We start from the raw sequence: 25,919 nt of genomic DNA, 5'->3' as shown, positions 1-25,919 counted from the left end.
TACCTTGGACTGTGTGGCTAGGTACTTCGCGCGTCGACGCCTTGAACTGCGTGACTAAGCACATCGCGTGTCGGCTGTTTGTATCTGCGGCTAGGCATTTCGCACATCGGACCCGCAACCAAGCATATTGCGCGTTCACTCTATTATCATATTGTCAAGATAGCTTGTAACAATATCTATCATACCTCCTCTTCAAAAGAGAACCTCATCATGAGCTCTGTTGACTAGGCCCCTTGGGCTGGCACAGACACCTGGCTGCAGAAGTGATCGAGGCATTATACTGTGGGCTCACAGTACGTCTCCGCGCACGGCGTCGCCAAGTGGCCCCCGAGAAGTGGAGCCCCACGACGCGGCACGATGGCGCACGGTGATAGACCCACCGCAGGTTCGAGCACCGAGCCGAAAGACCTGGCCGGCTCTGGCCGTACGCATGGGCGCTCTCCCAGGAACACACGGCGTCCAGGACAGTTAAGGCGTTTATTGATCACAAATGGCCAACATGTACCAGACTGCACCCAAACACACGGAGTACACTCGGCGCCCGCGGTTCCGATGGCGAGGAAGGCGGGTTACACGCCGCGTCGAACAATGGCTTACGCGCGCGGGCCGAAATGCGTTCGCAAACGCTACCTAGCGCTTCCCGTCACCAACAATGGTCTGTGACGGTTCGGACAAGCAAAATGTGATGCACTGAGCACCTGCAACTACCGCAAGGGCGGAACACAGAGCCACTCAGCAAGTCACACTTACGCAAGCTGACAAAGCACGTGAACGTCCCCAGGTCGGGGCGTTGGGGACACAAATAGCTGGTCGCTCACGTACCTTGCAGCTTGCCTCTCGTGACCGGCGCTCTTCCCTGTCGCAGCACCACTCCCCCGCGCACGGCGATCGTCCCCAGTCGGGGCCTCTTCCCTACGTCACGCCCCACGACCCAATAGCAGGACCGCGTAGCATGACGTCGCGGGACGCGGCCGCGGCGCCCGGGGAAAACGGCACGCGGTCGAGGGTCAGGCATTTGGGAGAGGTTTTCCTCGCAACGGCGAATAAGTCCGGAGCCTTAGGCACAGCAACGACTGCGCCCTGGTAGACCGAAGGAACTCCCACAATACAAAAGTACAATTCTGCGAAGCCCCTAGCAGCTGCAAATCTATCACTGGCTCTCTGATCCCAAGTTCTACAGCCATTGTCCAGAATAGTTGACTTGGGAGGCTGCTGGCACTCGGAGCCTTCATTCAGTAACATGGTAAATTGTACCAAAAGAAAAAAAAAAAGTCGAATTTATTGTACTGGAGATTGCTATCAAACGGGCAGTCTGCGGGTACAGGCTGCCTGAATGTACACTGGAACTATATTCATGCCCACACAGAGTTCTGCACGTCACTTGGTCTGAAACTTAGACACCATGCTCTTAGTAGGGCAGCAGCAGCAAAGAATGCCCCATAAAAAGAAAAAAGGGGGGGGGGGGGAAGCGCACCAGACCAGAGGCCATATGTACAAGAAGCCCCACATCACAAAACACCCCAAAGACTACAAATGTGGCGCCTTTTAGAGGAATGAAGAGAAGGTGAAACTTTGAGAGCCCTTTTCTCAAAACTGATTTTCGGCCTTTCTGCTCACTTTCTGGAGCTGATTTCGTTGTTGCTGTTTAACATATTTTGACTCCGCTTTTTTTGTCACGTTCCTTTGGCTGCAGTGCAGGTCGTGACATTCTCGCTTTCTTATCTTGACCCTTCGTAAGTTTACGATATGGCTATTAGTCTACCCTGAAAAGTGTGTTTGATGTGAAGGTAACATAATATATGGCACTCCAAAAAATTTGTGTTGCGAAAAAAAAAAACATGTGAGAATGTCACGACCTTCAGCCTGCATTTAGCTATGTAGCCAATACTTAACAAGCCTTCTATCACGTTTTTTAAGTTCCCCAGGCTCTCCAGAAAGTAAGAGGGAGAAAAATTCTGCTTAATAAATTTGAATGAGATGTTCTCAAGATATCGCTCTGAAACTTTTATGGAAGCATCAGGAAGACTTTCTAAACATTTGTGCCAATTTTCATCAAAATCCAGGAAGAAATGAGGCAGTCGATTTTCAACTCCAGGTGGTCAAAATTTCCGGAGCCTTCCACTGCGGCGTGCCTCATAATCAGAAAGTGGTGCTGCCATGTAAAACCCCATAGTTTAATCTAGCTGCTCCAAAAGACCATGTGCTGCTTCCATCACTGTTCCCATGAAATCCAAATTAAGGTTTTACTGTATATCATATTTGTCCACTTTGAATGTTTTGAACGGATGCAGGTTACAGAACTGATATATCTGTGCTTGGTGCACAGTTATGAATTCGTAAACTTCGTGCTTCTATTTCTTTTTTTCTAGCTCGCCACTTTTGACTATTCTGCTAAAAATTAATCGGGCCCTAAATTGAAATTCTGTTCCCAACAGTCACTGGAATTTAATGTTTGTTTTACTGCTATTAGTAAAAACAAATGCTTCCTGTACAATAGGAACTTACCCGTTGCCGTCACTCTGGCCAGTGCTGATGCCATCAATTGTTCACAACTTTTTTTTTTTTTTTTGCATCATCTGACTTGCAGAAGCTGGGAACTAGGAAATTCAGGTCTCCTGAGATGCTTCTTAGAACTTTGTCCTGAGAATTCGCAAAATTGTCTGAACACTCGTTACAGTGGGATCTCGATGATGCAATCACTGCTAATAACAAATTTTTGTATGATACGAATATTTCTGTTATCCCGGTCGAGCCCCATTACTTTGCAACGTGCTAGAGAACGATTGTTACGAATCAATTTTAGACCCGTGTCAGTTGAAGACTCAGGAAATTCTAAAGTGTGCTTGGCGAAAGCCAGACGCTGCTGTCGTCTGCGCTCTGTTTTCTAGGCTTTGCGGTTCGGTGACAGAGCCAGTCGCTGCTGCCGTCTGCGCTACAATTAATTCGCTTTGGTGTTAGGCGATATCGCCTGTCGCTGCTGCCGCTTTCGTTCTGCTTCCCTGCCTTTGGTACCCGGCGATCTAATCAGTTGCTGTTGGCATTTCCGTTCTGCCTCCCTTGCTTTCGCGTCTTGTGACATGTTCAGTCGTCGCATCGCATGACGAAAAGGCGAGCAGGAAGAAGACGACCACGACGACGATTGGAGACTAGCGCAGGCTGTTGCCTCTTGGCCAAGTGTAGCGTATTACGTTGTAAATATATTTGTATATAGCTTTTCATCTCCGTCTTCTTACGTAGAAATATAATGGGATCAAATTTTGGCTGCAGTGGTTGGAATTCAGTGGAGATAAAATGCAAAAGCAGCCATGTACTGTGCAATAGATACGCGTTAAAGAACTCCAGATGGCAAAAATTATTCAAATCCCCCACTACAGCGTGCCTCAGAATCACATCATAGTTTAGGCATGTTAATGCCCAGAATTTAATCAATTCAATTAATAAAGCAACCTGGCTTACATGTGTCATAACGACAAGTAAACTTTTTGTTGAAAATATTGCTATAGAAACCTATGTGGGTGTTGGTCGCTTCATGCCCCTCTCGGGTAGATGACCATATTTCGCCTGTGTGGTGCATCGTTTGTTGTGCCCATGACATGGCCTGCCTCTGTGGTTGTTGAGCTGACCTGGTCTACAACTTCAGGCAAAATGCAGGAAGCTAGAGTAAGCTGTGTGTATGTGATTTGTGTGTAACCTGATGATAAAAAGTGCGGTGGTGTGACAAAATTCTGTGCAGCTGGCGTGGGAGCGGACAGTGCGGCATCCAGTCAGCTTGTGATGAATGGGGTGCCCATCATGAATGGCACTGGGGTTGTGGACATGCACGTGCAGCCAGCAGTAGTGGCGCAGCCACAGCAGCAGCCACTCGGAGTGCACCTGTCAAATGTAGTCTCCCTAGGTAAGAATATTTGAGCCCGCTTCCCCCCTTTTCCCCGTTAAGGCCCCCGAAATTTCATGAAGTAGCAATACTCTTTCAAGAATGCCGGCACCTCCTCAGGCGCCCTTGCCGAGGCTAATGCCTCGCCACTGTTGACTTACTGACGTTGTGTGGCACCTCAAGCCGGCTTTGTTTGTTTGCATACAGTCGCGCTCCACTGCCATTTATGCTTCAGAAACGTCAAGCAACTTGTGAGGAGTGCATGTTTGTTCTTTTGCGATTCCTTGTGCTTTGTTTGTAATTTGCACACATCCTCAACTAAGTTTCCTGGCAAGTGGGGCGTCGTTTTGCGGTGTTTTCCATCGCAATGAGCTGCTGCACCTTTCAATATCAAAATAGATTCAGGGCACACAAAAAGTTCTTCGTGAATGCGTTCAGGAAGCCTGTCAGGTTAAGAAGAAAGACATACGTTCAGTGAAAATTGAGAAGGTGAACTTCAGACCGACATCCTTCACACGACTATGCAAAGTAAGTGTTCTCTCATAGTATCGTACTTGCCGAGGCTTGCGTAGTTTGCTGCGGGCTGAAGCGTAGTAGACATGACATAGATCACTGAGCATGTTGCCTATTATTTCTATGTTTTAACACAATTTTTACGCGGTGTGTAATTTGTTTTTCTAAGCCCTATGCGATCTTTGACATACCATGTATACCCATGTAATGAAGACATTTTTTTTCCCAATACTCATCCTAAGCAAAGTTGGGAGGTGCTTTTATTATGCAGGGTAAGTCTCATGGAGACATTTTCGAAACGACTAAAATTGAAAAGTGAAATGGTAATGATTTGGAACGTGCATAAGGCAACTTATCTTTGCTGTAGAAATACATTCATATGATTTACAAACTGTAGCCTTACTCAGCATGAGAACCTCCACACGTGCCGTTCAGGTCACTTGCCGCTTCATTCACATTGTGGTTCCACTATAGAATAAAGAACCAACGCATCAGCTGCACAAAGTTGGTACGGCCTAGGCCACTCGCACGCTTCAAGACAAAGCACGCTTCCAACAGTAATCTTTGATCGCACTCCAGCTCGTTCTTGCAACCATTTGTGGTTACCACGTTGAAGCCCACACCTGTTTTGACAAGCATGCTCTGTGTGTCTGTCTTTCCTTGACTATCCTGCTCATTGGCATGTCAAAGTTTATCGGTGTCTGACAGCATTTTTATTTTGTGCGCAGATCAACTCTTTCTTGACTTAAAGCGACCCTGAAACGCTTTTGACGATTTTCTACAAACGTACTGAGTCGTTAGAGTAGGTCCTTCTGATCATTAATTGACACATCTTAAGTGCTCTGCGTAAAGCGTGTAATTTATTATAAGGTTTTAAAAATGCACCTTGCTGCCGATCGCGGCGCACTGCTCGGCGGAATTTTAAGCCGCCCCTACCCATATGACCGAAATAACCCATATGACGTCAGTGGGGTGAGCTATCCGATTGGCTGACCAGGGCGCGTGATCGATAATTTTTCCAACTTTATGGTAAACAAATGATCTTCATAATAGTTGGAATGTTAGTTCATTTGTTTTTATAAAGAGAAAGTAGCAGAAAGAGAATGCACAAGAACAATTTTTCAGTACACTTAAGGGGGGAGGCTACCCTGGAGACCGAATTTTCTTATTTTGTAAGATATCCAGATGAAACTTTCAGGATATGTTCACACCACCGAACTATGAGGAACTGCAAAGTTTCATGAAGATATGTTTATTAGTTCCAGAGTTATTGAGGTTTAACTAGGTGATTCATGTATATGCCTGAGGAAAAGCCCGGAGAAATGCCAGGACATTGTAGGAAGCTGAAATTCACTGTGATGATTCCTTGACAGATATCCCAGGGGGCTAAAGAGCCCTTTTCTTTAATTTCCCCTCCAAAAAATTTTAAGACAAATTTGAATTTGATGTAGCCAGTAATGACCACATTCATCAAAAATTAATTGCTTATTATAAATTAACTGCACCAACTTTCAAAAAAAGAAGCCTGTTACCCCCTGGCAAAGTCACTCAGGAACAGAATAAAAAAAACGGCATACAAATCTGAAAAGCGGTTCTTGAGATATCGCCTTCCCCAGCACCACTACTAGCGAAAAAATACATTCCGAGAAAACAGGCCTTAAAGTTGAACATGTGTTTTTTTTTTTTATTAGAAAGCTCCTGCGGAGCTTCTAATTAGCTCTTGCGGCTCCAGGCACACTCAGTGTGTCGGATTTTCGACTGGCGACAGCCGAAAGCACAGTTTCGCCGCTGAAAAGCGTCTACGCAGTCGGCACTCGCTGCGGAAGATAGGAAGTTCGATGCTCGTACAAGACGCATATCGCGCTCCCGTGCACCGAACATCTGCACTGTCTTGAGCTTTGCCGGCATCGCGTGCAGCGAAGAACTAGCGAAAAAAAAAAGAAAGCTGAGCAAATAATCTAAAAGATAGCGCTAGGCGATGAACAACTCGAAAGCAGGCGAGCAAGGGACGCGAGCGCGCCATCACAGGGAGGAGCCGCCGCCGCCAGCGCAGCAGCCAATGGCAGGCGCGCTTTAGCCCGCGGGATTTGAGCAGCCGCCGCCGCCGGCGCTGCAGCCAATGGTAGGCGCGCTTTACCCCTCGGGATTTGAACGCGCTGCTCCGGCCAATCAGCGCTCCGCATCACATCGCGGAAAAACGCCAATAGCGCCTCAACCGCGCCGACGATGCCATTTTGCAAGGCAGCAAAATAGAGACAAAGAAACCACGGTCAAAACGACACCAAGATGGCGAGGGCAGGCCGCATGGTCCGGGAATGGCGCGCGCGCGAAGTTTGACTTCATTTCGGCATCTGTGCGTGTTTTGTGGGCCGCGGTGGCCTCAAAAGTAGCGTTTTTTCTGTACTTTACGGTTGAATTAGGTGATGATAATTACAGAACAGGTAGTTTATGAGACATACAACCCAAAAATAAGGTTTTTCAAAAATCGACTTTTTCGCGATTTTTCAGTTTTCAAGGGCCGCATCCCCCCTTAAGCACTTCCGGCACACAGCAAGTGTCGTCTGCTTGTGTTACAACGTACTCCATTTTGACGAGAGCTCCGCGGTCAGAGTTGGTCTCAGTCTGTTCGCGAGCACTATGATTCGACTTTGTTGCCTTGTGGACTGCAAACGTAGCGACTGGCAATATGTCAAGCTGCGACATCGTGTCCCTCTGCAGGGCAGCGTACGAGCGAACTGGCTGCTGCGCATCAGACTGTCGCTATCCTATCGGCGCCAGGATTTGCACGTTTGTGGCCGTCACTCTACACCGGAAGATTACTAACGCACTAGCGTTTCGCGAGTCCTGTATTAGGGCAAACGTAAGCGCAAGGGGACAAGGTCTGGCCGCTTGACTGTGCCGTAACGGGATGAGCCGAGATGAGCAGAAGGGCAAAGGTGAATGGTCTGCATGGTTCAGCCACCTGGTGGCATAGAGCTCAACCATACACAGTAGCAGCAACGAAGCGTATTCTTTTTTGCTGCCGGTGCGTATTTTTCGCAGCAGTGTAATCATCAACACGTTTTTATAAATGTTTAAAATGTTTTACACTTGGTTAGAGCAATATTAGCGCTTTGTTTGGCTGGTTAGGCGCTGCGCCAACAAGTGTCTGGACCGTGCAGAGACCTATCAGGCCGCTCACGTACGTCTGCGCCAAAGTTCCTTGATCAGCTTGAGTTTATGCCTCCAGTCATTTGCCGATATGACCAGCTTGCCCGTGGCTAACGGAATACCAGACACGTTCGGCGCTACGACAGAATGCTCGCAACGCACGCTGCTTCGATAGCTCTCGCTTGGGGTCGACAGCCAAGTGGCTAGCGGGGAGGTTTCGCACGAATGGGGGCGGGCTTCAAAACAACCGGAAGTGGACGATGTGACGTCGCATCGTGACGCAGGACAAGTGAAGGCGGAGCTTAGCCCCGCCCGCTCGGCGAACGAGTTGAGGAGGAAAAGCATGGCTGGGGAGGAGGGTAACTTCTAATCGCTTGTAGCTCCATTAATACGTAACGCTTCACTTAAATTGTGGTGCGAATGTTCTACTTAAGGGGGGACGCGGGGATCAGATCGCGAAAATCTCCAAAAAGATCGATTTTTGGCAACGACGCGTTTCGGTATCTGCAATGCCTAATCTACGTTGTATCAAAATGGTTTGACTGAAAACGCGCTAAAAGTGGCCGAAAAAAATTAATTTATCAGTGCGTAGGGCGTGAAAACGGCTTAAAATCGCGTAAAATCATCGCAGTTCGCGGAGCCCTAACTCGTCTTTCCCGCCACCGAACGCCGCCATCTTGGTATCGTTCGAAAGCTCGAAGTTTCGCCATTCCGTTTCTGAATTCTTCGGTCGTCGCCATCTTGTAACAAACACACAAACACAAAAGAAGCGCGGGTCTGCTAGAGGCGGTCGCACGGGCCCTGCGATGAAAGCGGGCCTCCGATTGGTTGCCGTACTGAAAGGCGTCTCGCCATTGGTTGCTGCTGCAGCAGCGGGGAAGCTGGCAACCATGGCGGACCGCAGTTGTCTGCTTTGAAAACCACGCCGGCGTCTTTCTTCGCAGAATTCGGATTTATGAAAGCTCCCAGGTCAGCGATGGATCATCGCTCGTTCGAAAAGAACTTTTAAATGAAGCATGCCTTCGGAAAACGGAAGCGCAAGCCTCCTACGGCGAGAAAAAGACCGCGGCCAGCGGGAGAAGCGGAGAGAACCCGACTGAACACGCAGATAATTCGCCGCGTTATCTTGCACCGTGCGATTCCAGCAACGAAGTCGACAATCGCCCTGTGACATCGACACTGATAACCAAGCCACCGGAAGACGTGCCAACGGAGGCTCTCGCACCTGTGCGTACGGCCGCGCGAGTCAGCAACCGAGATCGCGTTGTTGGAGGCGACGCGGGTCGAAGGTCTCCATCGCCGGCAGAGCCGGTGTGCGTTTCCGATGCATCGTGCGACAGGGACACGCAGCCTGCGAGTGAGCCCCAACCGTCGACGAGCTACATACTGTATGGTGACTCAAGGCTCACCAGACGAATCGTCGCACGATTCAGACGCGCCTCGAGCCGCGTTTTGTGTCAGCGGTGACTGCAGAAGCGCAGGCATGCAGCGTTCGCGACTCCCTTCGCGCAGTGTCCACAACTGAGCGGAAGCAGCAATGCCAAGAACAAATTTCGGCCCCTTGTGACTGTGAGTTCATTATTATGCCTGTTTCCGCGATGAACTCTTTGATCGCTAAAACTCTGTGCCCAAGATGCCAACAGCGTTCTGTGGGTGTACACTGCGATACCAGGCTCGGTCTGGCAATGAAAATGGTGGTCATGCACTACTCCAGACGGCGCAAGAAAAGGATAAATAACGCCTGAAGAAGGCATCCAAAGCCCACCAAACAATGAGGCAAAGGTGTAAGAAGATGCCTGACAGCAATGATTCAAAATATTACAGCCCTGGTGCCTTTTAATAAATTTGCAGTGCTTTTAAAACTTTGCAGCCAGTTTTCTCAATTGCATTTTTTTAGTCAATCACCTCGCTCGTGGAAAGCGTAGCACAACAATGGCTGGACCGATTTTGGCCCAGTTTGTTTTGCTGTGATCCACAAGCTGTGCTTTACTTAAAGACAGTCTTGAAATGTTTCTTTATCTTTCCATTATTTAATTATTTCACAATTACTACATGGCTTCATGCAGTGAAGCACAGTCATGTGCATGTTATGTTGAGCAAAAAATTATTAGCGCTTTAAAAAAAAAAATCGAACACTGTCTTGATGTAGATTAGACATCTGGCCAAACATGCAAAGTATTCCCAGCTCCCTATCATGTTTCGTTACTGTGCCAGGCTTTCCACAAGCAAGGAACTTATAAATTCTTATAAAACAAAAACTAATTAAGATATCCTAATGAAATTTTAGATTTGTCTCTCTATTGCAATGTGCAGCGTGTGCGCCAAATTTCAGCCCTTTCTGTCAAGAAACAAAAAAGTTAGTTCTGATCCCCTCCTCCCCCCTTAAGCTGTACCCTACGCGTCTACAAAATTTGTCCGAACCATTTCTGGGGCCCTTTAAAGCCCATCACTTATATCGAAACCCAAGGCAGGCACAAAATCGAGCCACAGACACCCGAATTTGACACTACGCCCACTACGCCGATCAAGTGCCGGCCATGCCTTCTTAAATTCAACTCCCGCGCATGCGCTTTCTGTTACGTCAGTGTAAAGTATGTAAACTGCGTATGTTGTAGAGAGCCAGTTGTGCGGATTCTTTCTCTCTCTTGAATCTGCAAGGTGTCTTTGCGCTTTCACTAGCCAAAAGGATGCGTTAAGTTAAACACATATGCAAGAGTCAAAATTGTAGTCTCTTAGAAAAACTACAGCACGGCTGTTCGATCGTGAGACTGCGCAGTAGCAAAATTGTCGGTGCATTCATTACATGCGAAAAAATAAATTTCAGATTTTTCATTGTTCATTCGCGTGAGCTTGGTGTGTGAAGGTTTAGATGCGGCAGTGGAGCACTGCAAAAGAAACGTTCAGTCGCCCCAGGCATTTGTTTAGTCATTCGATCGCTTTAGTTGTTCGCTAAGTCGTAACTTCACTAGTCATATCTCGCAAATATTACCTCCGGTCGAGCGAAACTGTCCTCAATGCATGCGCCTCTAAATTACTGATGGTACAACTCGGTATGCAACGACGAGTGTTTCACTTCGTGAACGGACGAGCTAGCGCATGATGCAATGTTACTCATGATCAATCAGTAACCTGAAAGACATAGTAGTTTACTCAATGTAAGCTCACTATGTTCTTGTTTGAGCCCAGGTTAAGCACTGCTAATGCATTCTCACTTCGCAAATAAATGCGAAAGAAAGTGATTTAATTTTCTATGTACGCAAAGCCCCGACGATGCTCAGCCATGCATTTTTCTGTCAACTGAGGCATGAGAGACAATAATCGCGCGAGTGCGTGCCATTTTCGAGCTTTTGCACTTGCTTAGAATGTTGGCAAGCACGCACGAAGGCTAGTATGAAAGTATTATTTAGGTTACTGAGGGCTTGCTGGAGCCTGGATGTCTTGTATGCAACCATTCACAACAAGATTTTGCAACACACACTTGACAAATGTTGCGTACCTAATTGTAGCTACGCTGTCCATTTGGAGTTGTCATGGGATAGCGTTAGTGCTCGTTTAGGTACTTTACTTAAAAATAGTTATCAAAACAGGAAATAAAGCGACATTTACTGTATTTGAATAACCCTCAGAGCTAGAACGCTAACGTGAGCACTTAAAATTGCACCACCTTGCTATGCGTGCATTCACTCTGCAAAAGGTCGTCTACTATGGTGAAGCAAAATAGGTGGCACCACGGTCGAGGAGAGAGCACGAAAGATAGAAGAAAAAGGAGGAGTGAAGTCGGAGGAGGGGAGTCTCACTACATTATATAGTTTCAGGGGCTTTGCCCTGCCACTCCTCTCTTTATTTATGACACACCTTTCCACACCCACTTCCAGGGTCACTGCCAAGCCCTGGTACTGTAAACTCAACCAAGACAGTCAACTCGAGAGCTCAGGCCGTGCCCACAAGCTCAATTGGTGGAGGCATCTCACCAGCCTTGTTCAATCAGGTGAGTTTCAGTAGCCAAGAAAAGTGATCATCTCTGAGGCCTCTTTCATAGAGGTTTCCAAGGATTTCACAATTAAGGCCATTGTGTGTTTTATTCACGAGCTTGGGCCAATGGTTGCAGCGCCCTACACTGCTAGCGGCACTCTGCAAACACAGTGGCGACTTTGCATGTTGGCATGCGTTTTCGGGCAGTACAGGGAAGAAGGAAAAAGCTGAGTAAGTATGACGTCAGGCAGCTAGGCTATCTTCCTCCCTTTGCGGCCCATCTGTGGGTTGAGTCTTCGGAAATAGGCCCTCCGCAGGGTTGCCAGAGCTTTCAGGGCATTGTACATTTTGTGGTAGGTTGCAGTGATGCACATGTGATTTGTTGGTGTCATGCTCTCCATTCTGCTGCCCCCCACATTCTCTTTTCTCCCTGCTATGTTTATGATCTTTAGGTAAATTACCACTTGCCGGTCACAATGCATGAGCCAATTTCGAATGAGTCTTCTTTGTAGTGTGACACGGTGAAAAATGGATAGAAAGCAACTGATTTTTATGCATGGGCTGTTTACAGAACAGGGATGCCAAGATGGTGGAAGGGAAGCACATTAAATGTTTGGCTGATTGTGGAAGTGATGTGGGACCTTCACACCAGGCAAAGTGCAGTCTTGTGCACATTAATAATGTAAGCTGAATAGTATGGTTTGAGCTGGGAAAGACATTCGACGCTTTTATAGGACATCAGTGGAATACTTATGTCACTGGCAACGGTGAAGTTGGGTCTTTTAAGTCCCAGCAGAGCGCGTGGTGGTAGAAAAACTAGAAGTGGAATTTCTTACCAACCCAAACTAAAGTGGGGCACTTGTACTACGTGGTTGAAAAGTTGTACTTTCGTGGTACAAGGTGGCTGGCATGGGCAATGGCACATTGCTGTTCATGTTGGCATTGGGCAAGTGCTGAGCCTGTTTTGTGGTTACTAGCATTGGTACAAACTTCCATATAGGCGAAAGGGTCAAAATGTGCCAAAATTGGCTTTGTTTTAAGGGGGGAGGCTACCCTGGAGACCGAACTTTCTTATTTTCTAAGATATTCATATGAAACCTTCAGGGTAGGTTCACAACACCGAACTATGAGGAACTGCAAAGTTTCATGAAGATATGTTTATTAGTTCCAAAGTTATTGAGGTCTAACTAGGTGATTCATGTATATGCCTGAGGAAGAGCCTGGAGAAATGCCAGGACATCGTAGGAAGCTGAAATTCACTGTGATGATCCCTTGATAGATATCCCAGGGGGCTAAAGAGCCCTTTTCTTTAATTTCCCCTCCAAAAAATTTTAAGACAACCTTGAATTTGATGTAGCCAGTAATGACCACATTCATAAAAAAATAATTGCTTATTATAAATTAACTGCACCAGTTTTCAAAAAAAGAAGCCTGTTACCCCCTGGCAAAGTCATCCAGGAACAGATTAAAAAAAACGGCATACAAATCTGAAGAGCGGTTCTTGAGATATCGCCTTCCCCAGCACCACTAGCGAAAAAATCCATTCTGAGAAAACGGGCCTTAAAGTTGAACACGTGTTTTTTTTTATTAGAAAGCACTTGCGGAGCTTCTAATTAGCTCTTGCAGCTCCAGGCACACTCAGTGTGTCGGATTTTCGACTGGCGACAGCCGAAAGCACAGTTTCGCCACTGAAAAGCGTCTACGCAGTCGGCACTCGCTGCGGGAGATCGGAAGTTCGATGCTCGTGCAAGACGCATATCGCGCTCCCGTGCACTGAACATCTGCACTGTCTTGGGCTTTGCCGGCATCGCGTGCAGCAAAGAACTAGCGGGGAAAAAAAAGCTGAGTAAATAATCTAGAAGATAGGGCAAGGCGATGAGCAGGGCGCAAGCTCATGTTGAGGCGGATGGAGCAAGGGGCAACGATGCGAGCGCGACATCAAAGGGAGCAGCCGCTGCCGCTTGCGCAGCAGCCAATGGCAGGCGCGCTTTAGCCCGCGGGATTTAAGCAGCCGCCGCCGAAATTTGAACGCGCTGCTCCGGCCAATCAGCGCTCCGCATCACATCGCGGGAAAACGCCAATAGCGCCTCAACCGCGCCGACGCCATTTTGCAAGGCGGCAAAATAGAGACAAAGAATCTACGGTTCCAAGATGGCGTGGGCAGGCCGCATGGGACGGGAATGGCGCGCGCCCGAAGTTTGACTTCATTTCGGCATTTGCGCGCGTTTTTTGGGCCGCGGTGGCCTCGCAAGTAGCGATATTTTTGGTACTTTATGGTTGAATGAGGTGCTGCGAATTACGGAACAGGTAGTTTATTAGACATACAACCCAAAAATATGATTTTTCAAAAATGACCTTTTCGCGATTTTTCGGTTTTCAAAGATCGCGTCCCCCCTTAAGGGGCGAGGTGGGGATCAGAATTAACTTTTTTGTTTCTTGACAGAAAGGGCTGAAATTTGGCACACACACTGCACATTGCAATAAAAAGACAAATATAAAATTTGATTAGGATATCTTAATTAGTTTTTGTTTTATAAGAATTTATAAGTTCCTTGCTTGTGGAAAGCCTGGCACAGTAACGAAACATGATAGGGAGCTGGGAATACTTTGCATGTTTGCACAGATGTCTAATCTACATCAAGACAGTGTTCGATTTTTTTTTTAAAGCGCTAATAATTTTTTGCTCGACATAACATGCACATGACTATGCTTCACTGCATGGAGCCATGTAGTAATTGTGAAATAATTAAATAATGGAAAGATAAAGAAACATTTCAAGACTGTCTTTAAGTACAGCACAGCTTGTGGATCACAGCAAAACAAACTGGGCCAAAATCGGTGCAGCCATTGTTGTGCTACGCTTTCCACGAGCGAGGTGATTGACAAAAAAAATGCAATTGAGAAAACTGGCTGCAAAGTTTTAACAGCACTGCAAATTTATTCAAAAGCACCAGGGCTGTAATATTTTGAATCATTGCTGTCAGGCATCTTCTTACACCTTTGCCTCATTGTTTGGTGGGCTTTGGATGCCTTCTTCAGGCGTTCTTTATCCTTTTCTTGTGCCGTCTGTAGTAGTGCATGACCACCATTTTCACTGCCAGACCGAGCCTGGTATCACAGTGTACACCCACAGAACGCTGTTGGCATCTTGGGCACAAAGTTTTAGCGATCAAAGAGTTCATTGCGGAAACAGGCATAATAATGAACTCAGTCACAAGGGGCCGAAATGTGTTCTTGGCATTGCTGCTTCCGCTCAGTCGCGGACACTGCGCGAAGGGAGTCGCGAACGCTGCATGCCTGCGCTTCTGGAGTCACCGCTGACAAAACGCGGCTCGAGGCGCGTCTGAATCGTGCGACGATTCGTCTGGTGACCCTTGAGTCACCATACAGTATGTAGCTCGTCGACGGTTGGGGCTCACTCGCAGGCTGCGTGTCCCTGTCGCACGATGCATCGGAAACGCACCGTCTCTGCCTGCGATGGAGACCTTCGACCCGCGTCGCCTTCGACGCGATCTCGGTTGCTGACTCGCGCGGCCGTACGCACAGGTGCGAGAGCCTCCGTTGGCACGTCTTCCGGTGGCTTGGTTATCAGTGTCGATGTCACAGGGCGATTGTCGGCTTAGCTGCTGGAATCGCACGGTGCAAGATAACGCGGCACGTTGTCCGCGTGTTCAGTCGGGTTCTCCGCTTCTCCCGCTGGCCGCCGTCTTTTTCTCGCCGTAGGAGGCTTGCGCTTCCGTTTTCCGAAGACATGCTTCATTTAAAAGTTCTTTTCGAACGAGTGACGATCCATCACTGACCTGTGAGCTTTCATAAATCCGAATTCTGCGAGTGTTAAACGAAGAAACACGCCGGCGTGGTTTTCAAAGCAGACAACTGCGGTCCGCTGTGGTTGCCAGCTTGCCCGCTGCTGCAGCAGCAACCAATGGCGAGACGCCTTTCAGTACGGCGACCAATCGGAGGCCCGCTTTCATCGCAGGGCCCGTGTGACCGCCTCTAGCAGACCCGCGCTTCTTTTGTGTTTGTGTGTTTGTTACAAGATGGCGACGACCGCAGAATTCAGAAAGGGAATGGCGAAACTTCGAGCTTTCGAACGATACCAAGATGGCGGCGTTCGGTGGCGGGAAAGACGAGTTAGGGCTCCGCGAATTGCGGTGATTTTACGCGAATTAAATCTGTTTTCTCGCCCTACGCACTCATAAATTAATTTTTTTCGGGCACTTTTAGTGCGTTTTCAGTCAAACGATTTTGATACAGTGTAGATTAGGCATTGCAGATACCGAAACGCGTCGTTGCCAAAAATCGATCTTTTTTGCGATTTTCGCGATCTGATCCCCGCGTCCCCCCTTAAAGGCAGTAAAAAGGCATGCATTCATTTTTTTCGACTGCCTGATCTTTCGGAAGTTTTCGCGGCCCCTAGGGAATACGAAAATTGCCAATGCAGTGGATCTACCAACCGTGAAAACCAGGGATTCTCAGGGAAAATTAGGGGCCGCTTTATTGAAAGGGAAGGAAAGTCGTCCTAATGCTGGCTCGAGTAAAAGAGAGGAATCGCAACAAATTGTCTTTGACGCTGTGTCGTCGGCTGGAGGAATTGCGAGTTTACAGTCGGTGACCCATTTTCCAGATGCCCGAATTTCGGGACACTCCCGATAATGCGAACAGCTTCACGGTGCCACGTAGCATGTACCCCATATAGTCAATCTTTAAGAACATCGGAAATTTTGGACGCAAGAGCCCTTTGCTGTCCTATTTTCCTAACATTTTGCCGCGACCACAAGGCTGAAACAGCATTAATCAAAAGCACCACCGCAGTTTTTATTATCTCGCTTGCAGATCCGCTGGCAGCCGTGGCCACCACCGCGACAATGCGAGACCTACCGGCTCCAACATTCTTTATTAAGGTTACTATTTGTTGCCACGATTTTCATTGAAAAGATTCACTGCTGTCAGCAATGGCACCGAATCTGCTGCTGTATTCCTCGTGATTGGCTTCAAAGGCTAGAAAGCACGGCGCATTGTATAATACCGGTTCCGAAAGGCAGCTTCACCTCAGCACAGCAACGTTACGCATTGAAGGATATGTGAAGCATTGCAGTGAAGCTTAACAAGTGTGGGAAGGGGTGATTGTCATGGATGAAGTGGGTATTCAATAACCATACACATGCACCTGCCATTTCCTGTCACAGTACGAGCACTGATATGCATAATAAGTGTACTATTTCACACAATATATAATAACTATACTATTTCACACTGATATGCATAATAAGTGTAGATATTTCACACAATCCACGTATGGAATAGGCGCACATTTACAAGTATCATAATAATAATAATACCTGTGTATACATGAAGGTGTTGATTGAGGTAAAACACATTACAGCTTCTCTGCTCGTCCTTTTTCACAGAGTGCAAGGGGTGATGAATTTTTTGGTGTGGTTTTACTTTTTTCCATTGGCCATTCTTGTACCATCATTCAGTCGCGCCGCCGACTACAATGCCCGATTTTCGAGTAACGGAGCATATACAATCAATGACTGAATTTCGGACGTCTTCGCGGTACTGCCACGAGCCCCATAGAATCAATGTGTAAGGACATGCGAAGTTTCGGACGCTTGAACCCCCCCCGTCGTCGTCCAATTTTCCTGACTTTTTGACGCGATGGAAGGTCCTTTGGCTCCTCGCGCAGTGCCCTTGGGAAGGAAATCGACTTGCAGCCGAAGCACATCACCGCTTTGAACCACAACTAGTCGAATCTAGCCGCCACACACCTATTTGGTCTGGCCACGCTGGCTATGTTCATCGCCACACTTTCGCCTCCGGTGGAGTTTCCAGAGCAGCGCCATTTCGTTTGTTTGCGCAGGCCACATTTTGGCTAGCATGGTTTTTGGTTGTGCTGTTGTGTCAAGTGCTGACACAACCGTGCTGACATGACCCTTGCTCAGATCGAGGCAAATATGATCACATGCAACCGGAACGCCGTCAAAACAACAATCAACAAGTTCTTCAAGCCACTGCAGCAATAACACCGGCTGCCCGACGATGTACATGTACATAATAAACCGGCAGTTGGCTACATACAGAGTTTTTGAACGCCTCTTTTTATAGCCACTTCACTGATGCTTTGGCAGGGTTTCGGAAGCCTGGTACTTCCTCTACCTCTAGATCCTACCTTTACCTCTAGATCCGAGAAATAAAGAAAAAAGGTGTGTTTTTTTGCATGCACTCAGTTTTTCGGACTGCCTGAATTTTCTAACGTTTCTACGTTCCCTAGAGGGTTTGAAAAATCGGTCATTGATTGTAATGGTTTCGAATTAATAACATCAGCATTGTGACTCTGGCATAGCATGCGTAATTACACAAAGTTAGACTGCTGAACTATCACGTGACCACTTGTCACATGTTCAGGCCTCAGTACACGCAATGTAATCTACGTCGCTTACTTTTCCGTTTGCCGGTCATTTCGTTTTCCGGTTCTGCAACCAGTGATTTTGGCAACTCAGGATAACTGTTGACGTTGATGCAATTAGCATCGAAGATCAGTAGTGACGAACCATATTGCCACATCCAAAACGTGTCATGTATGCGTCGCTTACTGCAGCTTGGCTTTTTTCTCACGCTTGCCTCTGGACATGGTGCACCACCTAATGGCACCGCAACGAACTCTGCGTGCGGCGCGTGTTTAAGGGGGGACACCCCACTTAAATTTTCTTTTTTTATTTGTGGCCACAATTTGATAAAACTTCCATCACTTATGTATTTCAACATGCTGATTTCAAATATTCAATTGGTTTTCCCATGCAACAAGTACTTTTCAAAATATAAGCAATTCATGCTTTTTTGTATGGACTAATTTGGAGGCGAGTTCTCTCTACAATGCTGACTGTTAATGAAGGAGACTGGCGCATCAAAATGATGTTGAATGATCAGAGGTTGCAGTGCTACAAGAATGAATGTTCTAAACTGATTTATGCCAAAGTTACAGCATGTCAAACTTTTGTAAGCAGAAGGCATTTGTGAAACCCTGGAGAAACTATTACTTTTGCAAAATTTCTGTAATGATATTTGTTCACATTTTAGGCCTACTGCACTCCCAATTTGTCCACCTTTCTGGCGAAAAAAGAATTATTGCGATAAGATGAGTAGAACCAGAGATATCGTCACTCCAAAACTACACCACCATCAAAAATGTTGTTTTGAGAAAACGAGAAAAAACATTTCAGGACATGTTCATGGTGATTACGGCAAATGCTTGAATGCTAAATTGATCAAGGATGATACAGGGGTCCAACCAGGCAAGAATGAAACTTTCGCTTCTTTAAGGGGGGACACTAATTAAAATAATGTTCATGATGTTTTCCATCAATATTCATGAAACTTTCCATTCTTGTTAAGACTTGTGCCGATTTCAAATATCTAATTATTTTTCCAATAGGCCATTTAGTTCTGAAGATAAATGAAATTCATTGTTCATAATTTGTAGAAACAATAGGGGGGAAAATGCGCTATGGAATTCATATTGGCACATGCCTGGGTACTAGAAAACATAAGGAACATAATGGTAGGAATACTATTTTGATATATGTAATTAGCAATTTTACAGCTATTCAATCTTTACTGTTCGAATTGTGGCTACGCTACTGTCTGATCTAAAGCAGAATTGGAAATTTTTAAAGCATAAATTCCAAAATCTGACCCTACATTGTGTACAAGTGAAAAGTCGGTGTTTCGAGAAAACGAGAAAAAAAGATTACATTCACTTATAATCAAAAGTACAGAAATAATTTTGCATTATTTTGCAGTGAAAGTGGCTAAAAGCCACCAGGAATGTAGTCGCTCTGACCACGGCCACCCAAATGCGGCAAAAACATCGTTTAGTGCCGTTCGCCGATTCCCGGTGGCTTGCATCGCGCGCGCGGCAAGGTTGTCGTTCACGCGGGTCGAGCTCCACCTCGACGCGATATCGCCGCAACACGCGCATGTGATAACGATCTTTATTGCAAGGCCAGATTACCGTTCGCTTTTGCCTCCTGCGATGCTGCCGCTGCACACCTTGCACTTGACAAAAGACATCAGTGCGTTCACGGAGTCCTACTGAGGATAGCGAAGCCTGCCTCGGCGTCGACTGGCGCGGCTGCAACGCCGTCGGCGCGAGTGAGCAAATCCAACACCCGCTTTGTTGCTGACGTTGACGCAAGATCTCGAAGTTTTTTTGAGCATTCATCTCCCTCTGCAACAAATCCGCACGCTGCAACATTGCAGTGTCACGTTGAACGCGGCCGCTGTCCGTAACGATTTCACTCATTTGTGAGCTGGCTAGGCCTACTTCGGCATCATTTGCGGTTGGCGGCGAGCTACTCTCGATGCTTTCAGAAGGAAAGGAGCGCTTTTGAAAGTTATAAGCTGATCGCTTCTTCTTTTTGCCGAACTTGTGCCTCATGGCCAACTTTCCCGGTGGATCGGACATCGTTGGGCATGGTGCCATCAAACCTACGAGACGCGCAGTCGCGTCGCCTGCGGAGTGGAGCAGACGATGGGAACCTCGCGCAGCCAACCACAGCACGCATGTTTGGTCACGTGCGCTAGTCAACGAATCGGATCGCGCGTTCGGGCTTTTTTTTCTCCCCGGATTTCAACATCACTGGCGTACCGACGGAGTCACTTTTGGCGGGAAATTAAAGAAGGAAGGCTCTCCTTCCAACGACACCAAGATGGCTGCGATCGCGCGCATAGAAAAAGAGCTACGCGCTGCGATAAAAAGGGCTGTTTCTGCGCGGAATTCAGCTCACAGGGATGTTATAAATTGGTATTGCGGACAAAATACTCTTCCCTGAGATTCGAAACTTGGTGAATAAAAGGAATATTAGCTGTAGAATTCGAAAATTTCTTTTTCAAAAAATCGATTTTTTCGCGATTATTTCGCCGCAAAGAGCCGTGTCCCGATGTCTGAATGCAAATGGCACGGATTCTATCCTGAAGAGCATGGCTTGAGCTCAAGAAGCAAAGTGTTGACTGTTGCTGTGATGCACGTGACTGTTGTTGAAACCAAATTAAACTCTTTTAAGGGGAGAGGCTCCTCGAAACAACTTTTTTTTTATTATTTGTTTCAGAGACTTCAAAATTCAGCCAATTAGAGAGTTGTTTATGCAGATTTCAAATATGCAATTAGTTTTTGTGTAGCTGCTATAGTTTTCGAGTTATACTATACTGAATGACAAATTATAGCGATCTTTACGGGCACCTTTTTATGAACTAAACTTTTACAAAAAGTATTGTGCTATAGCTCATTTAGCTCTTCATAGATCACAGAGTGCCGATATCTAGTCAAAAAACATGTTCAGTTATTGGAAGGGGGACAAAAAAATTTTGACACTTCAACCATTGTTTCTTTCAGTTCCCTGAGATATAATTTCGTACTATTGTAATTATTGACGACTGATATTGAAATTTCAAGTAGATATCGGCATTCTACATACTTTCAAGAGTATGTATGCCAAATTTCGTTAGTATACACCAATTCTAAGTGTACAAAAGGCTTCCCGGAAGACGCGAAAATATCAAAAAATTTGAAAATGAGAAAAACAGGTTTGAAAGTTTCAAAACCTTATATTCTTCAAAATCCAATTGTTTTTGCATGAATCTTGGTCACACTTAGAAATAGCATGGAATGTCTTGTGATGCAGCGGTTTTGGAAGGCCGATGATCGCACAAGGTCGCAAAAGCCGGTCATATCCAGTACCTATTGGCCGCGAGATCGACCTATAGGTGGCAGCACCGTCGCCCCGTTAGTGTGGATGCGTCGCCCGTGCGGTGTGTGGAAGTGTAGGGAGCTACGGTTTCATTTCGCGATTCTGTGCTCCGTGCCCGCAGAAAACGCTTCATTTACCATCGTGAGATTTTGTTCGCTTCCGCAATGCAGCACATATTGCACAGAGCCAGGGATAAGCTTTCACTACTATCCCGTTGACGCGGCACGTCGCCGAGAATGGCTCGTCAGGCTTCGGAACGGCAAGGCGCCGTCCAAGTATGCGATGGTGCGCAGTAAGCACTTCGACGATGTGCGTTCAAGCGTTCGCTGACGAAAAAGGATGGCGAGTAGTCCAATATAATATCACGTTTGGGAATCCCAATCGGCAATCTGGGCATTAATGTTTGCTGCATGCGTAGTTGCTGTGTGGTTGCTGTGCGTGTGAAGATCGTTGCAGTCCGCGAAAGTTCGTGTCGGCGTGGCCTGGGATGCCAGTAATGAGTTGCCTGTGCTTTTATATACTTCCGAAAGTAAATTAACCGTGTGTCCACGCTGTGTCCACGCGTGCAATTTATTTTATAAACTTCATGTGCCGCCTGCGCAGTGAATTCAAGGTTCGCGCTCAGCTGCGAGTCCGTTTAAACGACCGTCACCGAGCGTGACTAGTTGTCACGTTTTCCGTTGTCTTTCCTCAGCCACGGAACTGTTCTCTGTGTTCGGAAGTGTAAATACGAGCATCGAAACACGGCAAGTGTGTACGCATGATCTCGTACAGATTAAACAGTGCCGTTTCGCGAGCCAACAGCGGATGGTCCATTAAGCGATGAACGAACATGCGCGAGCGAATTTATTGCTACTGCTCATATTGATATATTTGTTTCTCTCTTTTATAGGGGGGGCGGAAAAAATTGAAGCCCGATGCACTGCATTCAAGCACCACCGCAAATTCAAGTGCCTGCATGCGAAAGTAATTAAAGAGATCTAATGATTATGATACAACATAAATTATACGTTGCATGCTTTATTTGTGCTTCGTGTAACGGTTGCAACTGGTTATGAAGCGACTCGAAAACATTTTACAATGGTAGTAACACTGAAACTAACTCGAGATTTCGTAGGTCTGGCTAAAAACAAAAATTGATAAAGCAACATAAGTTCTCTAAATTTATCGCATAACGTAAACACATCGCAAATCAGCGAGTCAGCTTAGTATGATGTAATGTAAACAAATCGCGATACGCGCCGCGACCAACTACATCCGAACAACTTGAGGCAATACTTTACCCTGCAGGGCATGTGCAGTTCAATTCTGCTATTTTTGTCTCGTCGGTCAAATTCAGGTACTAAGCGCGGACGACTGCAGCACGAATGCGATAACGTGCACAGGACCGTCAGAGCAGCTGGTGGAAGCGACGGCACTACAATCAATGATGTGGCCCGCCGCAACGACTTGGTCGCCTTCGACGAGACACCTGACACCGTCCCTAACATGGTTGACAATTGTGCTTAGAGGCAAGGGTGCTGTAAAACGGAAAAAGAACGCATGTTAACCTCACAACACGTTGAAAGGAGACGAGCGCACATGGTGGGGTCGTGTTAAGGGGGGATGAGGGTCTTGAAAACTTTTTTTTTATTTCTTAACGTATCTTCCTGAAAATTCGCATGCAGATATATCTTTCAATGCTGATTCCAAATATATATTCAGATTTGATATATCTCATTTAGAAATGAAGATATCGCAAAATAACTTATCCCACATAGGTCTTTTGTTACGGGCCATTATGGTAATTTCTTGATTAAAAAAACTAGTTTTAAAGAATAGCTGTCATTTCCAAGGACCTACTGCACATCCTAAAGCTAAAGAAATTTTTTAAAAGTCATCATATAGGTCATGAATGAATATCAAAGTAGGAAGAAAAAAACAATGCAGGAGTAATTAGCTTACACCTGACCTAATTGCTAGTCTATTTGGTTTAATGAAAAATGGAAAGCTTTAGGATGCAGCTGAGGTTTCACTGAAAAAAATGATACCTAATTCAATAAAATCAGTTGATGCAAACATTATGAAAAGTTCCGTAAGGCAAAGGCATTTGATCGAAAAAGCAAAGCTGAGAAAATTGCATTCAAAGTTTTGCTTACTCTGCCACTTTTGTTTACCTATCACATGGAAAAATTTAATGCTTTAGCATGCAGCCCAGTCATTACTGAACACAATAACACCAAACTCACAGAAATCTGTTCATGTAAAGATTGCGAAAACTTCTGTATTGCGTTGGCCTTTGACAAAAAAAAAGCTCAAAAAGTCACCTGCTATTTTCTATGAATCTGCCACACATTCACAAAAGTCCTGGGCAGTAGTCCTGGGTTCTGTCAGGCTTGTGTTTCTTGGCCATCCTCTTCTTCACCTTTTCAGCGTTGGTGTGAGTTTTATCAGACCTGCACAGCCTCTGCTTATCTTTCTCAAGGCTCCTACGAATGAGGCAGCTCCCAGGACTGTAACCAAGCTGTGCTGCAACAGCTCTGCTGGTTGCTGCCATTCCTTGGTTGAAGCGAGAAACTGCTTCTGCAACAGCTCTTTCAACAGCCAGCAAAGAGTCATGCGTGTTCTTGGAGCTTTGGCTCCAAATGACAGAGTGTAGGCACTCAATGGCGTTCTGTGTCATGCCATCTTTGCAGCGCTCCAAGAGGGCCTCGTCGCCCAGCCTTGCAAAGATTGGCTCAAGAGCAGTGCGAACGTGGCCTGGCAGAGGGTTTTTGTGTGGTGACGGCTCCACTTGGTTCGCCAAAGCACGATTGAAGGCACACCACGAATCAACCCCTTGAGGACAGCAACTGTGGTCTGGGGCTTCATCTGTCGAGGTCATGTGCAACAGCGTGGCATGCACTGCCTTTTTCATGCCTGCAACGTCGTGGCTGTGGCTCCGCAAGGCATACCCATAGTAGTTTGTAATTTTCTTTATCTTATCTTGGGTGAGGTTGCCCTTTCCGCCAAGAGATTCTCCTTGTGCCTTCTTCTCCACCAAGTTGCGAAGAGCCGTCCCCATCCGCTTGTGGACATGGTTCAAGCAGTCTTTCTTTTCAATGGATATATATCCATACACTTCTCCTGAGGTCAATGCATGAAAGGTGCGGCTATCACCATCAGAAAGTATAGTTGTGTACCGCAACCCATTTTTTTCCAGAGACCTGTTGAACAAAATGATAGCTGCTTCAGTCTCCATCCGGCCGGCATTGCAGTCGATGTTTTTCATGCACTTGTGGTTCATAGCCCAGTCACCGTACCCATCATCACTGGGATCAGGTGCCCCATGGCACCCACGACAGTACCTCGAGAGCACAACATGGTCCAGTACTAGGCCAGTGTATAGCTCTATGATGCAGCCTACTGCAATATTTGAATTGTGACCACGTGTTTTCCATGTGCCATCAAATATGACATCTACATTTCCTGGTGGATTCAGGAAGTTCTTGTACATGTCCTTCACCACTTTGACGCTTGCTGCTTCTGTAGCAGTAGCTACTGCCTGGCAAGCTTTCACCATGGTGTCCATATGCCCCCTGAAAGTCTTGTGGTGAAGTCCTCGGTGAGAGAGGTTCATGGTGGCACAAAAATCTGCTAGGGCAGTCGCTCCCTTGCCTATACTTTGAATTCCCTTCATTGCCCGCAAATTGACTTCAAAGGGCGTGATGTTGGATTTCCCGGGCACTCGTGGCGACGAGAAGTGCCGCTCGGCGAAATCGCAATTTGAGCATGTGAGCTCCAACTTCACTGCTAGGCCGTATTCTCTCTCACTGCACTTTGCGAGTTGGAGAGTGGTCATCCCACACTTGCTGCAGCTTGTGGACACAAACATCTTCTTTAGCACTGAGAGATCAACGATGATGTACTCTGTGCCGCGATCGTCATCTTCACTTGCTGTGCCGACGTTCATTAGCTCGAACTTGCGGGAAGTCGCGGACTGCTTCGCCAATGAAGTTTTAACGTTGTCTGCGTAATTTTCGCGCCCCGCGCACTCCGCCTCCGTGAAAAACACCGTGTCGAAACGTTGAGCACGCGAGCTCGGTTCAGCCGCGTCCGTCGGCACCGAAGCGGCGTGCGGAAACGCCGAAGTCAACGTTAGGCTTAGGTCAGCCGGCTCGGCCGCTTCCGACGACACGGAATCCGAAGCGACTTGCAGCGTCTCAAAAGTTGGCATTTTCGACGGGCTTAGTCCAGGCGCATCCACCGGCACTGCACAGACTTGCGGTAACGAAGTTGACACTGATCGGCACTGTCCAGCCGCGTCCACAGGCGAAGCTAGCGTCGACGGGGTTTGTTCAGCCGCGTCCACCGGCGAAGCTGTTGTTGGCGAGCTCAGTCCTGCCGCATCCACCAAGGGCACAGCAGCTTGCGGCATCACCGAAGCTGTAGTTCTCGACGATGTAGCGCTGTTCTTATTCCATGCGCGTCTCTTTTTGCCGACTGCTTTTCGCGTGCTTGCTTTCAAGCGCGCGTCTCGCGCCATCGTGACACGCGGAACAAAGCCACCAGGCACGCAAAAGCAAGAAATTCGTGGTTAAAAGAAGCGACCCAATAGCCAAAATATCTAGAAGAACGATAAAGAAAAAGGCAGAACGAAAAATACTAGGAAACAAAGAGGAGCTCGAAAAATGACGTGC

General features: G+C 46.8%; 1 protein-coding gene across 9 annotated transcripts in view; it reads left to right on the top strand.

Moving 5' to 3' along the window:
* Art4 (arginine methyltransferase 4) overlaps positions 1-25,919 on the top strand; it is a 191,111-nt gene that overhangs the window by 139,756 nt on the left and 25,436 nt on the right. For 7 of the 9 annotated variants that reach the window (XM_065437332.2, XM_065437330.2, XM_065437328.2 and 4 more), the window contains 2 exons: positions 3,734-3,895; positions 11,413-11,525. In XM_065437332.2, coding sequence (XP_065293404.1) covers positions 3,734-3,895; positions 11,413-11,525 — 275 coding nt within the window. The remainder of the gene's footprint in view (positions 1-3,733; positions 3,896-11,412; positions 11,526-25,919) is intronic. The other 2 variants (XM_065437335.2, XM_065437336.2) reach the window with 1 other exon arrangement.

This window comes from Dermacentor albipictus, chromosome 9 (assembly GCF_038994185.2).
Source record: "Dermacentor albipictus isolate Rhodes 1998 colony chromosome 9, USDA_Dalb.pri_finalv2, whole genome shotgun sequence".
NCBI classification, from domain to species: domain Eukaryota; kingdom Metazoa; phylum Arthropoda; class Arachnida; order Ixodida; family Ixodidae; genus Dermacentor; species Dermacentor albipictus.
The sequence above is the reverse complement of the archived record's forward strand: the minus strand, read 5'-3'. Positions and strand labels throughout refer to the sequence as shown.